The sequence below is a fragment of the Pteropus alecto genome, unplaced genomic scaffold (assembly GCF_000325575.1).
Source record: "Pteropus alecto unplaced genomic scaffold, ASM32557v1 scaffold326, whole genome shotgun sequence".
NCBI classification, from domain to species: Eukaryota; Metazoa; Chordata; class Mammalia; order Chiroptera; family Pteropodidae; genus Pteropus; species Pteropus alecto.
Window position 1 is genome coordinate 980136 of NW_006438873.1, and position 17487 is coordinate 997622.

The following is a 17487-nucleotide window of genomic DNA, read 5'->3' on the forward strand; positions in this document are numbered from 1 at the left end:
AAATCTCTATGTATTATATATCTTCCATAGCTTGTATCACATGCTTGCCAAGTACTGTCCTGAGCACTTTACATGCATGGCTCATTGGAGCATTGTCTCCTGTGTGGCAGGCCATTATAACCTCCTCTTTAGAGTAGCTGAAGGAGTGACACAGATTGAGTGACGCAGCTTGAGTGATGCAGCTTGCCGACAACAGTTACTAACAGCTGATGGCATCTAAACCCATGTTTGTCTGGCTCCAGAGCCTGGGGCCACTGAAAATGTGTTTCTTTTAATTTTTACTTAAAGTTTCATGTGAGAATTTTTTAAATTTATTTTTTGACAAGTAAAATGCTGTATATATATAATGTATACAATTCAGTGAATTTGGGGGTATGCATACACCCATGAAGCCCTCACCACCATCAAGGCCATGGGCATATCCATCACCTCCAAAGTTTCTTCCACCTATTATTATTATTATTATTATTATTATTATTATTATTATTATTATTATCATTATTATCATTTGGCAGAAATAGGAACATCACCCCTGAATCCTTCTTTCTCTCCCTTCTTAAATCAAATATGTCAAAAATTCTATGACTTATATATTTAAAAAAATGGTTCACTTCTCAATATTGCTACAGCTATAACCTTAGATCAAGCAACGAGTTACTCTCTTCTTGATTGCTGAAACAGTCTCCAATAGGTCTCCATGACTCCATTCTGGCCTCTTAATAGGAGTGGTAGATACTGTAGCAACTGGAGAATTTGTGCTCCATAAAAAGCTTAGTTGCTACTCAGCACAATCTTATAGTTGGTCAAGCAAGGATTCAAACCTAATCTTGCCAGATTTTCTAATTTTTCAACTAGAAACTTGGATTTTTATATTGGTTTACCCAAAAATGGGTAAAAAAAGAAAAAAAAGAAGATTGTTAACCTTGTGTGGGCTTGGAGAAAGGAAACCCATCAATGAGCTAAATTTGCCCTGCAGGCCACCAGTTTTTGACCTTCTACTATATAATTGAAGTCTTCTCCTGGGCCTCTCACCCCTTCTGCATCAATCACTAGTTCTTCTTTCTCCTCTCCTGTTCCTCACTTGTGGAAATGGACTTTCTTGATATTCCTTCTGCATGTGCTTTCTCTCTCTCTCCTCTGAACCACCACAGCACTCTGCTTATAGCCTTCTATTCTGCTACCTTGTACCACAGATACCTATGTATAACTTGTGCCTCCTGTAATAAATTCCTTAAGTCATATTATTATTATTATTATTATTATTATCATTGTCATACTTAACACAGGATCTGCCCTCTCAGCATGTTTTACGCTTTACTGCAGCGTAGTCAAGCTATAGGCACAGCGTGCATCTCCAGACAGATTTACCTTGCGTAACTGAAACTTTGTACTGTGTGACTGTTGTTCCTCTTTTTTTGAAACCAGCCACTGAGCAGACTGACCCTGCAATGCTTGTTTTCCATTCTGGAGCAGGGCAGGATAAGGATGCCTACACAGACATTCAGTTCATCCTGGGTGGGGTCCGAGTTGACACCGTGGTGCACTCAGGTTCTGGTGGCTGGTGCTCCTGGCATCTCATTCAGGCCACTTTCCTTAGTACCTCTCTCTGTGGCTTTCAACCCACAAGCTCTGGTTCGGCCAACTTGGTGCACTCAGCTGCAGGTCCCTATCAGACACTCTTCTCCAGAACACGACACCGACACACCTGGACCTGAGGAAGAACCCCCTGGGGGACATGGGGCTGAGGTTTCTGTGTGAGGCTCTGAGCCATCCAGACTGCAACCTACAAAATCTCAAGTGAGTATCCCACCTCCCTCATGTTTGATGGGTGAGGGGAGCCTCTCAAGCAGACCTACAAATGCCTGACTTCTAGGTGGGGTTTGTGTCCTGGATGTAGATGTGATTCTTGGCAGAGAGAAGCTTTAGGTTTTGTGGGAGGTGGGAGTGCTTGTGGTGGGTGTGATGCCCATGAGGAGAAAACTGGGGTGACTTAAGGACTCACCACAACACATGTCTGGGGTAGTATTTGACGATTAACTGGGAGGACTCAGAAAGCTGTAGTCATATTGGTGGCTATGATTCATTACAGTTAAAGGGGACAAAGCAACATCAGCAGACGGGGAAGGCACACTGGGAAAAGTCTACAGGAGGCCAGGTGCTGCCAGCTCCAGGCAATCCTCTCCCAGTGGAGTCACCTAGGACATGCTTAATGCCCCCAGTGTATGCTGTAACAACACATGTGAAATGTTTGCAACCAGGGTGGGTCACTACAGACTCAGGGCCCTAGATTTCTCCTAAGCACTGGTGCTGAGCATGCCTTCTGGCCACAAGGAAAGCAGGAGTTTAGTGTAAACCACGTTTGCAACAGTTTAGGCACAGTGAGCCCCTTTTCTTACGGGACCGGGGAGCTCTCCTGAAATCCGTGTCTCAGATGCCAGCCAAGGGCTAGCCTTGTCAGTGGGCCTTTCTGAGGACAGTGGTCAGGCATGCTTCTGCTAGCTTTCCACTGCACAACATGTCTGATAAAAAATTCAAAGGAGCTTCGAGTCTCCCTGGTTTACAGTCATCAGATAAATGATTTTGTATGTTATTTACATCTGTGCATGTTTTTGAACATGGAATCCATCTCAGTCTCAAAAAGGCTCCATATCCCTAGTATGAATATAGGTGGCAGTGGAGGCCATCCAGATAATCACAGAATAGGCTGCTAAGGGATTTGGAAAACTTTGTCTATAATTTTTTTATTGACATTAGTAATACCAGACACATTTTAATGGCCTAACAGGTAGCCAATTCATAATTAAATACAATAAAATATTTTGTATTGGTCATCTAGGTAAGTAAATTCACAGGATTAAAGGTGACTGTTCTGTCCAATATGGCATCCACATGTGCCTAAACTTGGAATAAAATTAATTAAGATGAAATAGAATTAAAAATTCAGTGCCTCAGTTACATTAAGTACATTTGAAGTGCTTGGTGGTCACTTGTATCTAGTGCTAGTGTAGTGGACGGGGCAGCTATAGAATATTTTCGCCATCGTGGTAGAAATTTCTATTGGACTTTGCTGACTCAGAGGGTACCAAAGAGCAGATGAAACCACATCTCACTAGTGTTCTCCAACCACTCAGTTCCCCTCCTTGGGGACCACCAATGCTTTCAGTTTTTTTTTTTCATCTTCTCAGAGGTCTTCTGTGCATATATCAGTGAGCAGGTGTTTTTACTCAGCATATTACCATGAAACATGCCCCCTAAACAACATACCTGAGAACGTTGCATAGCAGTATGTAGCAACCTTAACTCTTTGATGGGATGTAGTAACTTGTTGAATGAGTGTACTAGTTATATAATAAACACTCTGGTTGTTATAAGCCTTCAGGAAAAGGAATAAAAATTATCTTTGTGCCTGTAATATTTTGGGCATGTGTAAATTTACTTGTGGAATTAGTTTCTAGACATAGAACAGCTGGGTCTTTGCAGTCAAAATTTTTAACATATCTTGCTCAATTGTCCTTTGCTAACTAACACTGCTGCTAGCCACGAATGTCCATTATTCAGACCCTCATGTATGATGTTAGGAAACCTCTTTGACCTTCATCAGTTTGAGGTGAAATAATGGTAGCTCAATCTACTTTTTTATGTTTTCCATGGAAATACTGAAACTTATGCAAAAGTAGAGAGAACAGTATATAATCTACTCTGTTATCTAACAATTGTTGATTCACATCCAACCTGCTTTCATGGAAACCCTCACCAGCACTTTCCACCCATGATTATTTTGAGGTCAGTCCCAGGGGTTATAGTCCTTATTTGTAGACTCAGAGTTCTTATATATTTGTCTCTGTGAATAAGAATGGAGTTGGGCAGTTTTCGAATGTTGAAAGCCATTTGCGTGAAATTCCAACCTGTTGATAAAACTTGAGGATTTTTTTTTTCCTTATGACCTGTAGGTGTTCTTCATTAGGAAATTTAGCCACATTGGGTGTGATGTGCATCCGTGTTTATCTAGTTAACAACTCCTTTAGACTTGGCCCTTGACAGTTTTAATGATGTAGATATTTTTATGTAGTCAAAATTCTTCCTATATGGCTAAAGGGTTTTACTATATGTTTGCCTTCTCCACCTTAAGGCATCTTCCATTGTTTCACTTCCCTCCTCCCTCCTCCCTTCTTCCTCTGTTTCTGCATCTGTCCCCTCATTCCCTCTCACCTCTCTGGATCTCTCCCTCTCTCCAAATATTCACCTGCATTTCTCATCTTGAGCTCATTGGGTATAAGAACTCATTCTTGGGAATTGAGATCTGCTCTCACGTGAGATTTTGGTGTGTTTTTCAGTTCAGATGTTGAGCTCAGAAGCTGAAACACTTGTTCTGTGATAGCAAGGTGGGGTCTGGACCATGAGTATCATGGAGAAGTAGCCCTTCCCATGGACAGGAGCCCTTGCCTTGTGGTCCCTGGTCTCTGTCTCACAGGGAGATGGCAGATCAGGCATGGGGCCTCCCAACCTGCACTACTTCGTCCTGGGGCTTAGGATGAGAAGCCAGCTCTTCCTCGGGAGCAAATGAGGTGGGCTGGAGCTTATAAAGACAGGACTCAAGATTATTTTACACCCTCTACTATGTTTTTATTTTGCAGTTTGTTCTACTGTTCTTTCACAGCGGACGGCTGTCGGGAGCCGACTGACTGCCTTAAGCACAATCATAATGTGAAAGCTTTGGTTATTGGGAAAAACTGTATTCAGGATGATAGAGCAAAGCAACTGTGTGAGATTCTCAAACATTCACATTGTGCACTAACACACTTAGGTGAGTCAACGCTGTCCTTGTGCAGGAAGTCCCCTCATCTCCTCTTGGGCGGGGACAGAGTGATATGTGGTCATGTGAGGGGTAAGAAGGAGAGACGTGTTGAAGGACAGGGTTTTCTTTTAAAACTCTTTGTTTGTAGATATTTTCAATCAGTACATTTTGGATAAAAAGTGCTAGACATGCTCCTTGCCCAGTGAATCTTCACTCTAATGGGAAGATGGATTTTTATTTTCAAAATTTTTGGATTATTTTTAAAATCTTATTTTTCAGTTGTTGACATACATTATATTAGTTTTTAGGTATACAACATAGTGAGTCCACATTAAGAACCCAAATTGGAAATTACAAAACAGTCACATGGATGTGAAGTACAGCACAGGGAATATCGTCAATAATATTGTGATAACTATATGTGGTGTCATGTCAGGTGGGGACTAGACTAATCAGTGTGATCACTTCATAAGGCAAGACAGATTTTAATCACAATTTGATGTCTTTGCTCAGCAAACTAAGATGATTTAGTGCCAAGTAGTAGTAATTTTGGTCAAAGGTGGCTCAAATGTATCCTCTTTTCAAACAGACAATGGTTTGTTGTTCTTATAAACCACTTAGGGGCTCAGGGCTTAGGGGCTGCACTCAGTTGGGTTTTGAGATTAACCTTGGCATGTGAGTCTTTGTCTCTGTCCCTGAATCAAAAAAGAAAGGTAGGTAGGGAAGAAAGTACTGGGCATCTCCAAGGGCCCAGAGGAGTTCCTGTGGGAAGATTTCACTACATATGGTTGGGAGAGAATGGTGACCTAAGGGAGACCATGCAGGAGAAAATTCTGTAGGGTGAACTATGGTTTGAGTGCTTACTATGTGCATGGAAATGGAGAACTCATGACACTTACCACTTTGTCCTCAAGCAGGGAGATCCCAGGAGGTCAGTACCTTTACATCCATGTTAAAAACAGGAAAACTGAGGCAAGGAGGTCACTTAACTAAATAATGATAGAACAGGGACCCAATCTAAGTCTGACTCAGAAGCCAATTCTCCTCTTGCCCCAATCTTTATTGAGAGATAATGAACATACAACATTGTGATATTTTTAAGTTTCCAACATGCTGATTGTATACTCTTGATTATTGCAATATGATACCACCTTACCCTTGACTTGATATGCTGATGTATTGCAATATGATTCCTCCACCACGTCACCTAGTTACCACTTCTTTTTTTGTGGTGAGAACATTTATGATCTACTCTCAGCAACTTTCAAGTATATAATAGTTCTTATATAATAGTCACTGTGCTAGACATGAGACCCCAGGACTTATTCATCTCACAACTGAAAGCTTGTATCTTTGACCAACATCTCCTCATTTCCCCACCCCGACCCCTGGAAACCACCATTCTACTCTCTATGAGTTTGGCTTTTTTAGATTCCACACATAAGTGAGATGACACTGTACTCGTCTTTCTCTATGGAAACCTTGCCATGTGCAGATGCAATATTCTTTGGTAAAGGGAAAGTCTTTACCAAGAAGTAATCTAGAGTCTAGTTTTAAGCCCTCACTCTCCAGGTGCTTCTCCCCAGTGGCATAACTGAGGAAAGCATTTGCAACAATTATTGCATCGTCTTTAATGATGAATCCCTTCCCGGCATTCAGTTTACTTCCATCCAGCCTCATTGTCCACTGTTGGCACCTTAGAGCAGGTATCTGCATATCCATATTTGTATGCATAGGGGTCCATCTAGAGCAGGGCACTCAATCTCAGCACTATTGACTGGGTAACTCATTGCTGTCAGGACTGTCCTATGCACTGTAGAGTATTCAGCAGCACCCCTGGTCTCCCCATCAGATGCCAACAGCACCTCTCCAGTCCTCCAACATTCTCAAATCTCCCCTGTGAGGCAAAATCGCCCTTGAGTGAGAAACACTCACCTAGAAGACTGAAGGAATACTATTAAAGGTACATGCTCAAGGTCAAGGATATATAATATAGCTGGTGGCATTAGACCTGCGATGTTAGAACCCACCATGTTTTTCTTGTCCTATGCTATTCCTGTCCATCAAATGGTGCCTTTACTTCCAAGCATCTTCTGGATCCTGCCCACCTTCTTCTAACCTAAGGAAATCTATTCCTTCCCTCTGCTTTTCATGCATTGAATTTTGCACATACAGCCACGAGTCACATTTCTTTATAGACTTAGGTGGAAATTTCTGCTATGTTAAACTGATAGAATACACATTCACTTTCGTCTTTATATTCCTAGTAGCCAGCCAACCATATGTTCAGGTTCTGTGCTGTTGAATTTAGAAAGAAGATGAAAAATGTGTAATGAAAGTGTTGTGATGCTATCTAATGCCTTTCAAGGGCCTTATAAATAAACTCACATCCACTTTAAAGCTAAAATTATTTCCCTCATGTTAAGGCAGGCAAAATGTGCTTCCCCATCTGCCAAGTGGGTTTAAGGTATTATCTACCTTTATAGAATTGGTATATGGACTAAATGAGTTGTGAGCAAGCATTTGGAAAGTGTCTGGTGTGTGCTAAACTCTCTGCTGTTAGCCAGTCTTTTTCAATAGTGTTTTTTCCCCCAGATGTTATTTCGCTTTTATTTCTAATGTCTTAATTTCGGTAGACTGTCTTTAATGTTCCCTTCCCACCCCACCACCTAGGTTGGAGAAATGCAACCTGATATCTGTCTGCTGTCAGCATCTCTTCTCTGCTCTCAGAATTGGTAAAAGTCTGGTTCATCTGAACCTTTTGGGAAATGACTTGGGGCCCGATGGGGTCAACACACTGTGGAAGTCCTTGAAAAAAAATCAATGTGCAAACTACAGGGTAACCCCCACTGACTTTTACCAGGGAAGCACCTGCCAAGATAGGGGATGGATGGGCTCGTGTTTTACAGCAAGCATCAAGTTTGCCCTGAGTTCAATTTCCTGGGGCACTGCTGGTCAATAGAGCATTCAGTAATGACGAAAATGGTCTCCATCTACGTCGTCCAATAGAGTAGCTACCAGCCACAGGTGGTAACTGGGCACTTGCAATGTAGTCACTACACCTGAGGGACTGAATTTTTCATTTTATTTTCTTTGGTGTGAATTGACTTAAATAGCCACATGTGGCTCGTGACAACCATACTGGATGGCATAGTCCTATAGACATTTGGGTATTTGGGGACTTGCCTCATTTTCCCCATTCTCTAGTGCCTATTTCTATCTTGGTCAACAAATGTTTACTCAACAACTTCCTTTTCAGTGCTAACTGTGGGTCCAGCATGGTGGCATGATGGACAGTGGGAAACAAATGGATGCGAGCTTTGTTCTCATGAGGCTATATTCTCCCCAGGGAGATGGCAAATCTGAGAGCTTTAAAAACAATGTTAGTTCTGAATGTGTGAAAGTAACTTTGGGTCATGGGACAGAAAACAAGGGTAGTCAAAGTGGTAAGGAAAGGCATGCATGAGGTGGTATCATTAACCCTGAGTCCCACTGAGGCTGAAAGGGGGAATCCATGTATCAGGAGGGGGATGTGGAAAGTGACTAGAAATTAAGAGTGGAGGGTCCTAAAGAAGCAGCAGTGTCATATGCAAAGGTCCTGAGGTCAGACCCAGCTTTGTGTTGCCCCTTCAAGGCATCAAAAGAAGAGCACTTAATCAGAACACTCTATACCTTAGTTTTCTGGAAATGGTGTCAGAAAGATAAGCAGTGGTTTGTTTTTTTTCTGGAGAAAGAGATTAAACTAGGTACATTTTAGCAGAAAACCATTTCAGATACGAAGGAAATTTGCCTACTTGGAAGTTGATAGAAATCTGTACATTGAGACTTTTATGTTACCAATTTGGCATCTACATAATGCATTTTTACAAGAGTTCTGGGTTGGTGACCACCAAAGATGGACATGTCTCCCCTTCCAATTGTGTGTGCATGTGATTCAGGTTGCAGAGGAGACTTACGACCAGCTGCCAAGATTCTCACCTCTTCTCAAAGAAGAGAATGTGAGGATATCACTTTTCAAGAGTCTGCTAAACATAGACCAATAATACAAATGAGAGAAATCAGATTCATACACATGGATGACAATGACCTGAGTTACCTTGTCCTATATCTATTCTGTCATCTTTCACAAGGCTTTGCCATCTTTTTCCTTCCTGGCTGTGCCATTCTTTTATGGAAAGGGGTACTTGGACCTTCACATCTCCTTACCAGTCTCTCTAGGTGAAGCTAGAGTCATCTTCTGTATTTCATCATATCATTCAATCATCCCCCTCTACTCATTCTAATTCTGTTCTCTTTTTTTTTTTTTTTTTTGCAGGCTGAAAAAGGACTTGTACAACATAGTAAAAGTGGAGTTGGAGGAATTACAGAAGGGAGAATCATGTGTAAGTGGGATTTTAATGACCTTAAAGATAAATGGTGGTGGTGACCCAAGGATAAGATGCCACCACATTCTCATGGAAGTTTCTTGGAGCACAACCACCAGAAGGTTGTGACTGTGTTGCTCAGGTGTCACTGTTCACAGGACAAGTGAGCTGTTACTTCCATTGTTTTTCCACAGTTGGTTGTAGGCAGCACATTAAATACCCAACCTCCAGAATTCAAATCTCAGACTGTTTGGCCCCAAGAGCCTACATTGGCTTTAAGAGGTTTTTTTGTGTGTTTTGTTTTTGGTCTTTTTTTTTTTTTGTATAATGTTAATTCTTGGGTGTTTATGAAGATTCAATAAAGTGAAGGATATATAAATACTTTGAGGCATCCATTTCTTGTGGATTGAGAGATGGTAATAGATGTGATTATAATTCCATGGTTATACGATTAAATAAGTCAGACAGACATCCAGAACCACTCCTAATATGCAAATACACCCAAGTTTGGCTTTTGCTTCTACCTTTGAGTGATCCGAGACTGTGTTATAGCTGAAACATATTTCACCCACCTGAAAATATTGAGGAGCATGGATCCCACACACGATACAAGGTGAAATCAATGATGCCATGCATGGGATTGTATGAGAAGCAGAAGCTCATTAAATTATAATTTTCTCTCCCTTACCTTAACACCAAGATTCTTTCTTGTAACATTTACTCAATAAGCAAAAGCTATCAGGAGTCATCGTAGGGCACAGTTGGATATTCATTTTATTTTGTATTCATCGCTTATAAAACATCTTCATGGTGTGTCTCGATAGTCATCAAAACCAACCCCCTATAGGTAGGAACCACCCTACTTTACTGATTTAAAAACAGAGATACCGAGAGAAAATGCTTTGCAGATTACAGATATTGTAAGTCAAATAATTGGCCTTTAAATGCAACTCTCTATTAAGAGCCAACATGTCTCACAAGGCCAGTGAGCTCTTCTGATACATCAAATGCTGTGATCCTTCTATGCACCCATATACTCTCACTCGTAAACATAAGCAAAACCCACAGTACTTGAAATAAATATTTCACTCCCTTCCTCCTTCTGCACCTCCGTTGTTCATTGTAGGTGCACACTGAGATAAAGCGAGAGTGAAGACAGGTATATGAACTAATTTAGAAAGTTCTGTCAAGGTCGAGACTTTAAAAAAATCAAAGGTTTAGATCTGCCTTAATCTCCTCATCTCCATGTCATCAATTCATCACTTTAGGTGACTAGTTTTTGAAATGGGATCGTGTTCTTTCTGATAATCTGACAAGCTATGGCACTTGTTAACCCCAGATCCAAGACTATCCCCCAATTTATTCATTGTTTCTTTAAAAAACAACACAGGAATATTCTGTGAGTGCCAGGTCCACAAATTCTCGATTGCTATTTTCGTCATGTTTTCAGAGTTTTTTGTTAGTGTAGAATTTCTGAATTTGTCAGAAAGTCACTTCTATTACACCCATGTATTTCAAAACCACATTTTAAGAATACTCGGAGGGGATTTCAAAGTCACTTCACCGTAAGCCAAAGTGACCTGGTAGGGCTTGGGGGATCAATACTAGGTGCACCTCACCTGGAATGGGGTTGCCAGGAGGGGGTGCTCAAAGCTAGCCTTCCTAGGCCTCACACAGCCTACCCATCAAGGAGGAAGCTCCCGTTTGAAGGTATGCTGATAAGGACAAATCTATCTTGAGGTCAGCTGGGAGTTTCTCCACCCCTGCATGTCCCTTGATACCAGTAGCTTGACTTGCTGATACATTGTATCAAGTTAATGCATTGTATGCTGGCATGTCACCTCGTCAGTCTAGCTCACTGCCACCTGCCTCCCTCCTCTTAGTTACTCTGACCCTTCTGTCAGTTGCCTTTGTAACTGTACTTGCTACCTTTATGTCTCCAGGTAGCTAGCTACCTTTAAAAAGGACTCAGACTCAAGGGACTTGCAGGGTTGTACATTGTAACAATTTGTATAATGTCAAATATTAGAAACCAGCTGAATGCCTATCAATCGAAGAATAGGTAATTCAAATGAAGTACATATATATGATGCCATTATATGTGTGAGATTAAAAAAGGTATAGATATATAGACTATAGATATATACAGAGTTCTAGTATGATATACATATATATCTCAACCTTATGTATATCAACATAGATAGACTAACAACGAAAAAACTTGCAGAATCATGTATTTAGGGTGGCATCTCTCATGTAATTAAAAAAAAAATCCCTTAGTGCTACATTGCACTCAAGCATATGAAAGTGTAGACACAGAATTGGAAGGCTACACATGAACCTCATGAGACAGTGGCTTGTGGGTTTCAGAAGAGGGGAACTAGACAGGGCCAGTGGTCAAAAGTGTCTTCACCTTTCTTTATCTGTACTCTTATGGTACTCGGTACTTTTCTGATTTTTAAAAATGTACTTTTAAAACACTGTCATGCAAACTGCCAGTTATAAAAACAGTCCCAGGGATATAAAGTCCAGCATAGGGAATACAGTCAATAATATTGTAATAACTGTAGATAGTGACAGGTGGGGACTAGAATAATCGAGGGTTCACCTTGCAAGGTGTATAAATGTCTAACCACTATGCTGTACACCTGAAACTGACATAACATTGTATGTCAACTGTCACTGAAAAATAGAAATTCTTTAAAAAATATAATCACAAGGCAAGAAAAGAGGAAGGGCTTGAAATAGAATGCTGATAGAGCCCAGAGAAGGGAGCAGTCGAATCAGACCTGCTTCCGCAATGTTCTCAGCATGGTCAGTGGCTTTCCAAGCCCACCTTGGTTTCTTCGATTTATATGCTCGCTCATGGCAGTCACTAGTAATAAATCCCAGTTCAACTGGTTTTAAGATGTCAAACTTTATTGAGGGTTTAAAATGTCATTGCGAGACAGGAAGGAACATTTATCAGGAAGGTGTCTCTAAGGCTTGCTGGAAGACACAGAGCAAAAACCACATAAAAGCACAATTTATGAAACATACCTGAACAGGGTCCCAGAAAAACCAGGGCTCACATCAGGGTCAGTGACTTTAGTTTCTAGGCACAGAAGAGGTTCAACTCAGGGCTCCAATTTTATCCATTGTCACTGCTCTTGAGTCAGAATGCCCAGCTCATTCACAAGCCAATTCGTGCCCATCTGGCCCTGTGTCTGTCCCATCAGCTATCTATGATTGTCAAGGAGGGATTTCTCTCTTGCTCGGCTATCAGAAGTCTCTGAGTTTCCTCATCAAATTCAGCTTTTTTCAGCCTGATAAAATATAAAGGGGATCTATTTAATCGATGCCTCTTTTTTTTTTTTCATTCTCTGCATCTCATCTTTCTCCGTCACTTCTTCCCCAGGTAAGCCCAAGAGAACCTGGTGGTGCCTCTGAGAGAAGAGACATCCTGACTAGGCAGTGGTGCACTGACAAATGTTTGGCACCCAGCTCTTACACACAGAAAAGCCCAGACTCTAACGCTGCACCTTTCTGTGGTGTGAATTCTCCCACTGTGGTTGATATGAAGCTCCAACTTGATGGCACTAAACACGACCTTGGGAAGAGAGGCACACACAAAGTTCTCTTAGCTGGTAGGAGCTGGCTTCAGCACACCACTGGACTGAACAGATGTCCCATGTGACAGCAAGCTGGGATTCCACAAACATCAGGGTTTGGAACAAGAAGTCAGTGGAGGCTCAGGAGCAAGACTGAAGCCATTTTTCTTTCAAAAAGATAAAATAGTAATGGTTTCCATTCTCTGATTGCCTGGTCCTGGCCCTCTGCGAAGGGTTTGGATGCAACTCTCATTAAAATTTCTTAACCCTATGAGATGCCATTATTGACCTGATTTGTGATGAAGACACAGAGGCCCAAAGTCTCACGCCATCAGGTGGTCAAGTCAGGGTACAGGACACAGAGATTTGGTCCTGGAGACCCTGCTCTTACACGGGTGTTCTGTTGTTGCTTCAGATAAAACTAGAGGGCTGAGAGTCATTGCATCTTTTTTCTTCTGTGGGTGTAAATGTCTGCTGTCTCTGCTGGTCTCTGTTTATTTGCAACGGTCCCCAAGTAGGTTTATCTTATTGTTCAAGTACTGTTCTTCATGCAACTGTTCATCTTAATGGTTGTGAGGGATGAGGGGGAGGGTACAGAGGAGATGCAAGCTCACTAATTGGTTCTATCATTTTTATCACATTATCTAATTTGTATTTCCATAACTACCATGTCAGATAATTTCCTCTGTTTTGCAGGTAGGAGACGGATAATCGGAGAGGACAACTGCCCTGCCTGGGGCTACAGGACTAAAGAGGAAAATTTGGATTCTGACACTGACCTCCACGACCCAAAAGATAGCAGACCACCCAAGGCCTCCCGTGACCTTGACCTTGACCATTACCTCTGGTGCTCAGCACTCTGCATCCTAGCACACATTAAAATGAGCCTGACCACCTACAAAAGAATGAAACTAGACTGTTGTCTATCGCCACACACTAAAATTAACTCAAAATGGATTAAGGACCTAAATATAAGACCTGAAACAATAAAATGCATAGAAGAAAACATAGGCGCTAAACTCAAGGACCTTGGACTTAAAGAGGATTTTACAAATTTGACCTCAAAGGCAAGGGAAGTAAAAGCAAAAATAAATAAATGGGACTACATCAAATTAAAAGGCTCAGCAAAAGAGATCATCAACAAGGCAAAGAGAGAACCATCCAAATGGAAAAATATATTTGCAAGCAACACTTCTGATAAGGGCCTAATATCTAAAATATACAAAGAACTCATACGACTCAATAACAACAAAAAACAAATGATCCAATCAAAACATGGGCAGAGGACCTGAACAGACACTTCTCCCTAGAGGACATACAAATGGCCAACAAATATTTGAAAAGATGCTCAACATCACTAGATATTAGGGCAATACAAATCAAAACCACGAAGAGATATCCTCTCACACCTGTTAGAATAGCTATAATCAACAAGACAAGTAATAACAAATGTTGGAGAGGATGCGGAGAAAAAGGAACCCTCGTACACTGCTGGTGGGATTGCAAATTTGTACAGCCACTATGGAAAACAGAGGTTCCTCAAAAACTAAGAATTCATCTACCATATGATCCAGCCACCATACTCTACTGGGTATTTACCCCAAAGACTTGAAAACCCATATCCGAAAAGATATTTGCACACCAATATTCATAGCAGCATTATTCACAGTGGCCAGGACATGGAAGCAACTGAAGTGTCCTACGAAGCTGTGGTACATATATACAATGGAATATTATTCAGCCATAAGAAGAGATGAAATGCTGCCATTTGTGACAACATGGATGGACCTCAATATTATCATGCTAAGCGAAATAAGCCAGACAGAAAAAGTTGAAAATCACATATCACTTATATGTGGGATATAAACCTAAAAGCAAAAAATGAACAGGACATACAGAGACTTGGGACATGGACAATGAGCTAGTGGTTACCAGAGGGAAAGGGAGTCAAACATAGCGGGGTTGGAGGAGGGCGAAGTGGGTAAAGGGGATCATATATATGGTAGCTGAAGGAAACTGGACTTTGGGTGGTAAACGCACAGTATAATATACAGAAGTCAAATTATAATGTACATCTGAAAATTATATAATCGTATTAACCAATGTTACCCCAACAAACTTAATTATCCTGCAGACATTAAAAATAGAGACTTATAAATGATATGCCAATCCAACTGACGATTTTGTTCAAATATATAAATTCTTAAAAATGACAACTTTCATCTTCTATTTGTGTGTGTGTAAAGTTTTGAAAGTTAATTATGACAGTTAAAAGAAATTCTTTCCCCCAAAAGAGTTCAGGCTCAGATGGCTTATCTGCAGATTATGTCAAGGTCTAAACAAAAATTTATTTTTCCAGGAGCTCTTTCAAAGAGAAAAAGGAATGAGAGGAGGAACTCCCCAACTGTTTGAGGCATAGCATGGGTACTGAAAACTGTTTTGTATATAAGAATTCAAGGTCCCAATCCACTTGAGACAACAAAAGAAAAAAAAAACCTTAATAAAGCCACCATAAATCTGTACATTAGGTCATAAACTTGCATTACTGTTCATTTTCTGATTTTGGTGAGCTGTAGTTATATAAAAAAAAATCTTATTTTCAGGACATAAACCCAAAATATTTAGGGGTAAAAGTATTTAAGGTAAAGTATGAGGGATTCAATCTGTATAATATATATGAATTATCTTGAACAAATCAGGAAGTAAACACATATAAATGTAGAGACTAAGTAAGTCAAAATTTTAACCTTTGGGGTTTCTGCAATATTATAGCAACTCTAAGTCTGAGATTGAGTCAAAATCTTTTTTAAAACAGGGGGTAAAAGGAGTGTGCTAGTTTCTTTGGGCCGCCATAATAAAATATCAAAATTTTATTAAAGTGGCCTAAAACAACAGAAACTTATTGTCTCATGGTTTTAGAAACCCAAAGTCCAAAAATAAGTGTCCCTGAATCCTGCAGGGGAATCCTTCCTTGCCTCTTCGAAGTTTCTAGGGGTTTGCTGGCAATCTTCAGCTTGTAGCCATGTAACTCCAATCTCTACCTCCACCTCCATCTTCACACCACATTGTCCCATGTGTCCCTCCCCTCACATAGCTATCTTCTTGTAAGGACACCAGACATACTGGAGTAGGGCCCCCCCTACTCCATCATGATCCCATCTTACCTAATTACATGTACAATGACCTTGTGTCCCAATAAGGTCACATTCTGCAGATACCAAGGGTCAGGGCTTCAACGTGTTTTTTAGGATGATGCAATTCAACCCTCAATGTTTTGTAAAGATCAACCCCTTGATATGGAGAGGGATTTCATAATCTAAACGCATTTATTTCATAGTCTAAATAAGTGTTAGAAAACTAAATTTTCATAGACCACACCCTAGAATCACGGTGTCAAAGATCTTTCTGCCTGAGGTCTGACGGCAAGCTCCAGGGAGCCCAAGGGGCCAAGATCTTGTCATTCTGGCACCTCCTCTCTGTCCCTCTGTGTTCTCCACTTGCTGCTCTGTTTGTCTCAATGGGTATTATTCTTCTAATAAAACACACACACATACACACACACACACACACACACACACACTTAAGTTCCAAGTTCTCCCACCCCGAAGATTCTTTTTGTGCACTGATGTCTCTCTTTGTAGTTGAGCTCTCCACCCTTGGCACAGGTTTCAGGATGAAGGGATAAGGAACCGACAAGCACTCAGCTCATCTGGCCCACCAGTATGGAGTAGGAAAAAAGCCAGCTAAAGAGTGGGAGCAGACTGCCTGTGAGAGCGTTGCACCCTTGGTACTTTAAAGGAGCACCCCAAGACCAGGGTCGGTGAACATCGTCACTTCAGTATTATTTTAAATTATATTTAACGTGTTAAAGAATCAGAATCCAGGGTCTGGTTAAGGACATAGGACCCCTGTCTGGTTGGTCAAGAAAGGAGGCAAGACAAAGGGGAGGAAACGGAGTCAAAGAGTCACACAGGAAACGGACAGATGAGAGAGAGGCAGCAACAAGACCTGCTGACTCACCGCTCCAGGTCTTCCTGGTGAGTCCTTAATGAGTGGCGGCTGAAAGTGGGAGGAAGTAGGCGACGGGGCCATCTGATTGGCTAGTGAGTCACTCTGTCCATTAGCTCAAGAGGGCTTTTGATGACCACACCTAATCTCTCCAAACTGGCTATTTGAGGAAATGGGGATAACTCTGTTCTTATTCTAAATGATTATGGAATGCCTCTGAATGATTGACTCCTTCCTTCATTCTCAGCTCCCATTAGTATGCCATGAATTGTCACCACCAAACATTTCTTTGAGGCAATCCCTTTACTAATATACAAAGATACACCTAAGAGCACGAACAGATGTTACATCTTCTAGGTCTACCTTTTGTGCAACTAAGATGATCATATTTTTGTTCTTTTATCTGTTAAGGATGAGGAGTTATATTTTTCCATCATACTCGGCACTGGGTGTGAGGCAGAATGCCTGCAGGTGTGAGCAAGTGACCATCATCCTTAAAGGCCCCAGGTGATTCCAGTTGGGAAGCCACGCTGGCGGCCACTGGGTTGATTTAGGGTCTAGGGTGAGCCTCCACAGAATCTATCACCTGTTGAATATACCTCCTATTGCACAAGAATCATGGCTTCCTCTCCCCATCTTTGAAAGGCTTTTTGCCAGGTCCTGATGGAGGCTGGATAGAGCATTTTTCTTGTGTAGTTTATAGTATCAGTGCTTACCTGAAGTTGAGATC

General features: G+C 41.2%; 1 protein-coding gene across 1 annotated transcript in view; it reads left to right on the forward strand.

Moving 5' to 3' along the window:
• Positions 1 to 10312, forward strand: part of LOC102895938 (NACHT, LRR and PYD domains-containing protein 13) — a 23776-nt gene extending 13464 nt beyond the window's left edge. Inside the window, 5 exon segments of the mRNA XM_025049647.1 lie at positions 1628 to 1797; positions 4635 to 4804; positions 6227 to 6239; positions 7469 to 7634; positions 10286 to 10312. Coding sequence (XP_024905415.1) covers positions 1628 to 1797; positions 4635 to 4804; positions 6227 to 6239; positions 7469 to 7634; positions 10286 to 10312 — 546 coding nt within the window.
• The last annotated feature ends 7175 nt before the right edge of the window (positions 10313 to 17487 follow it).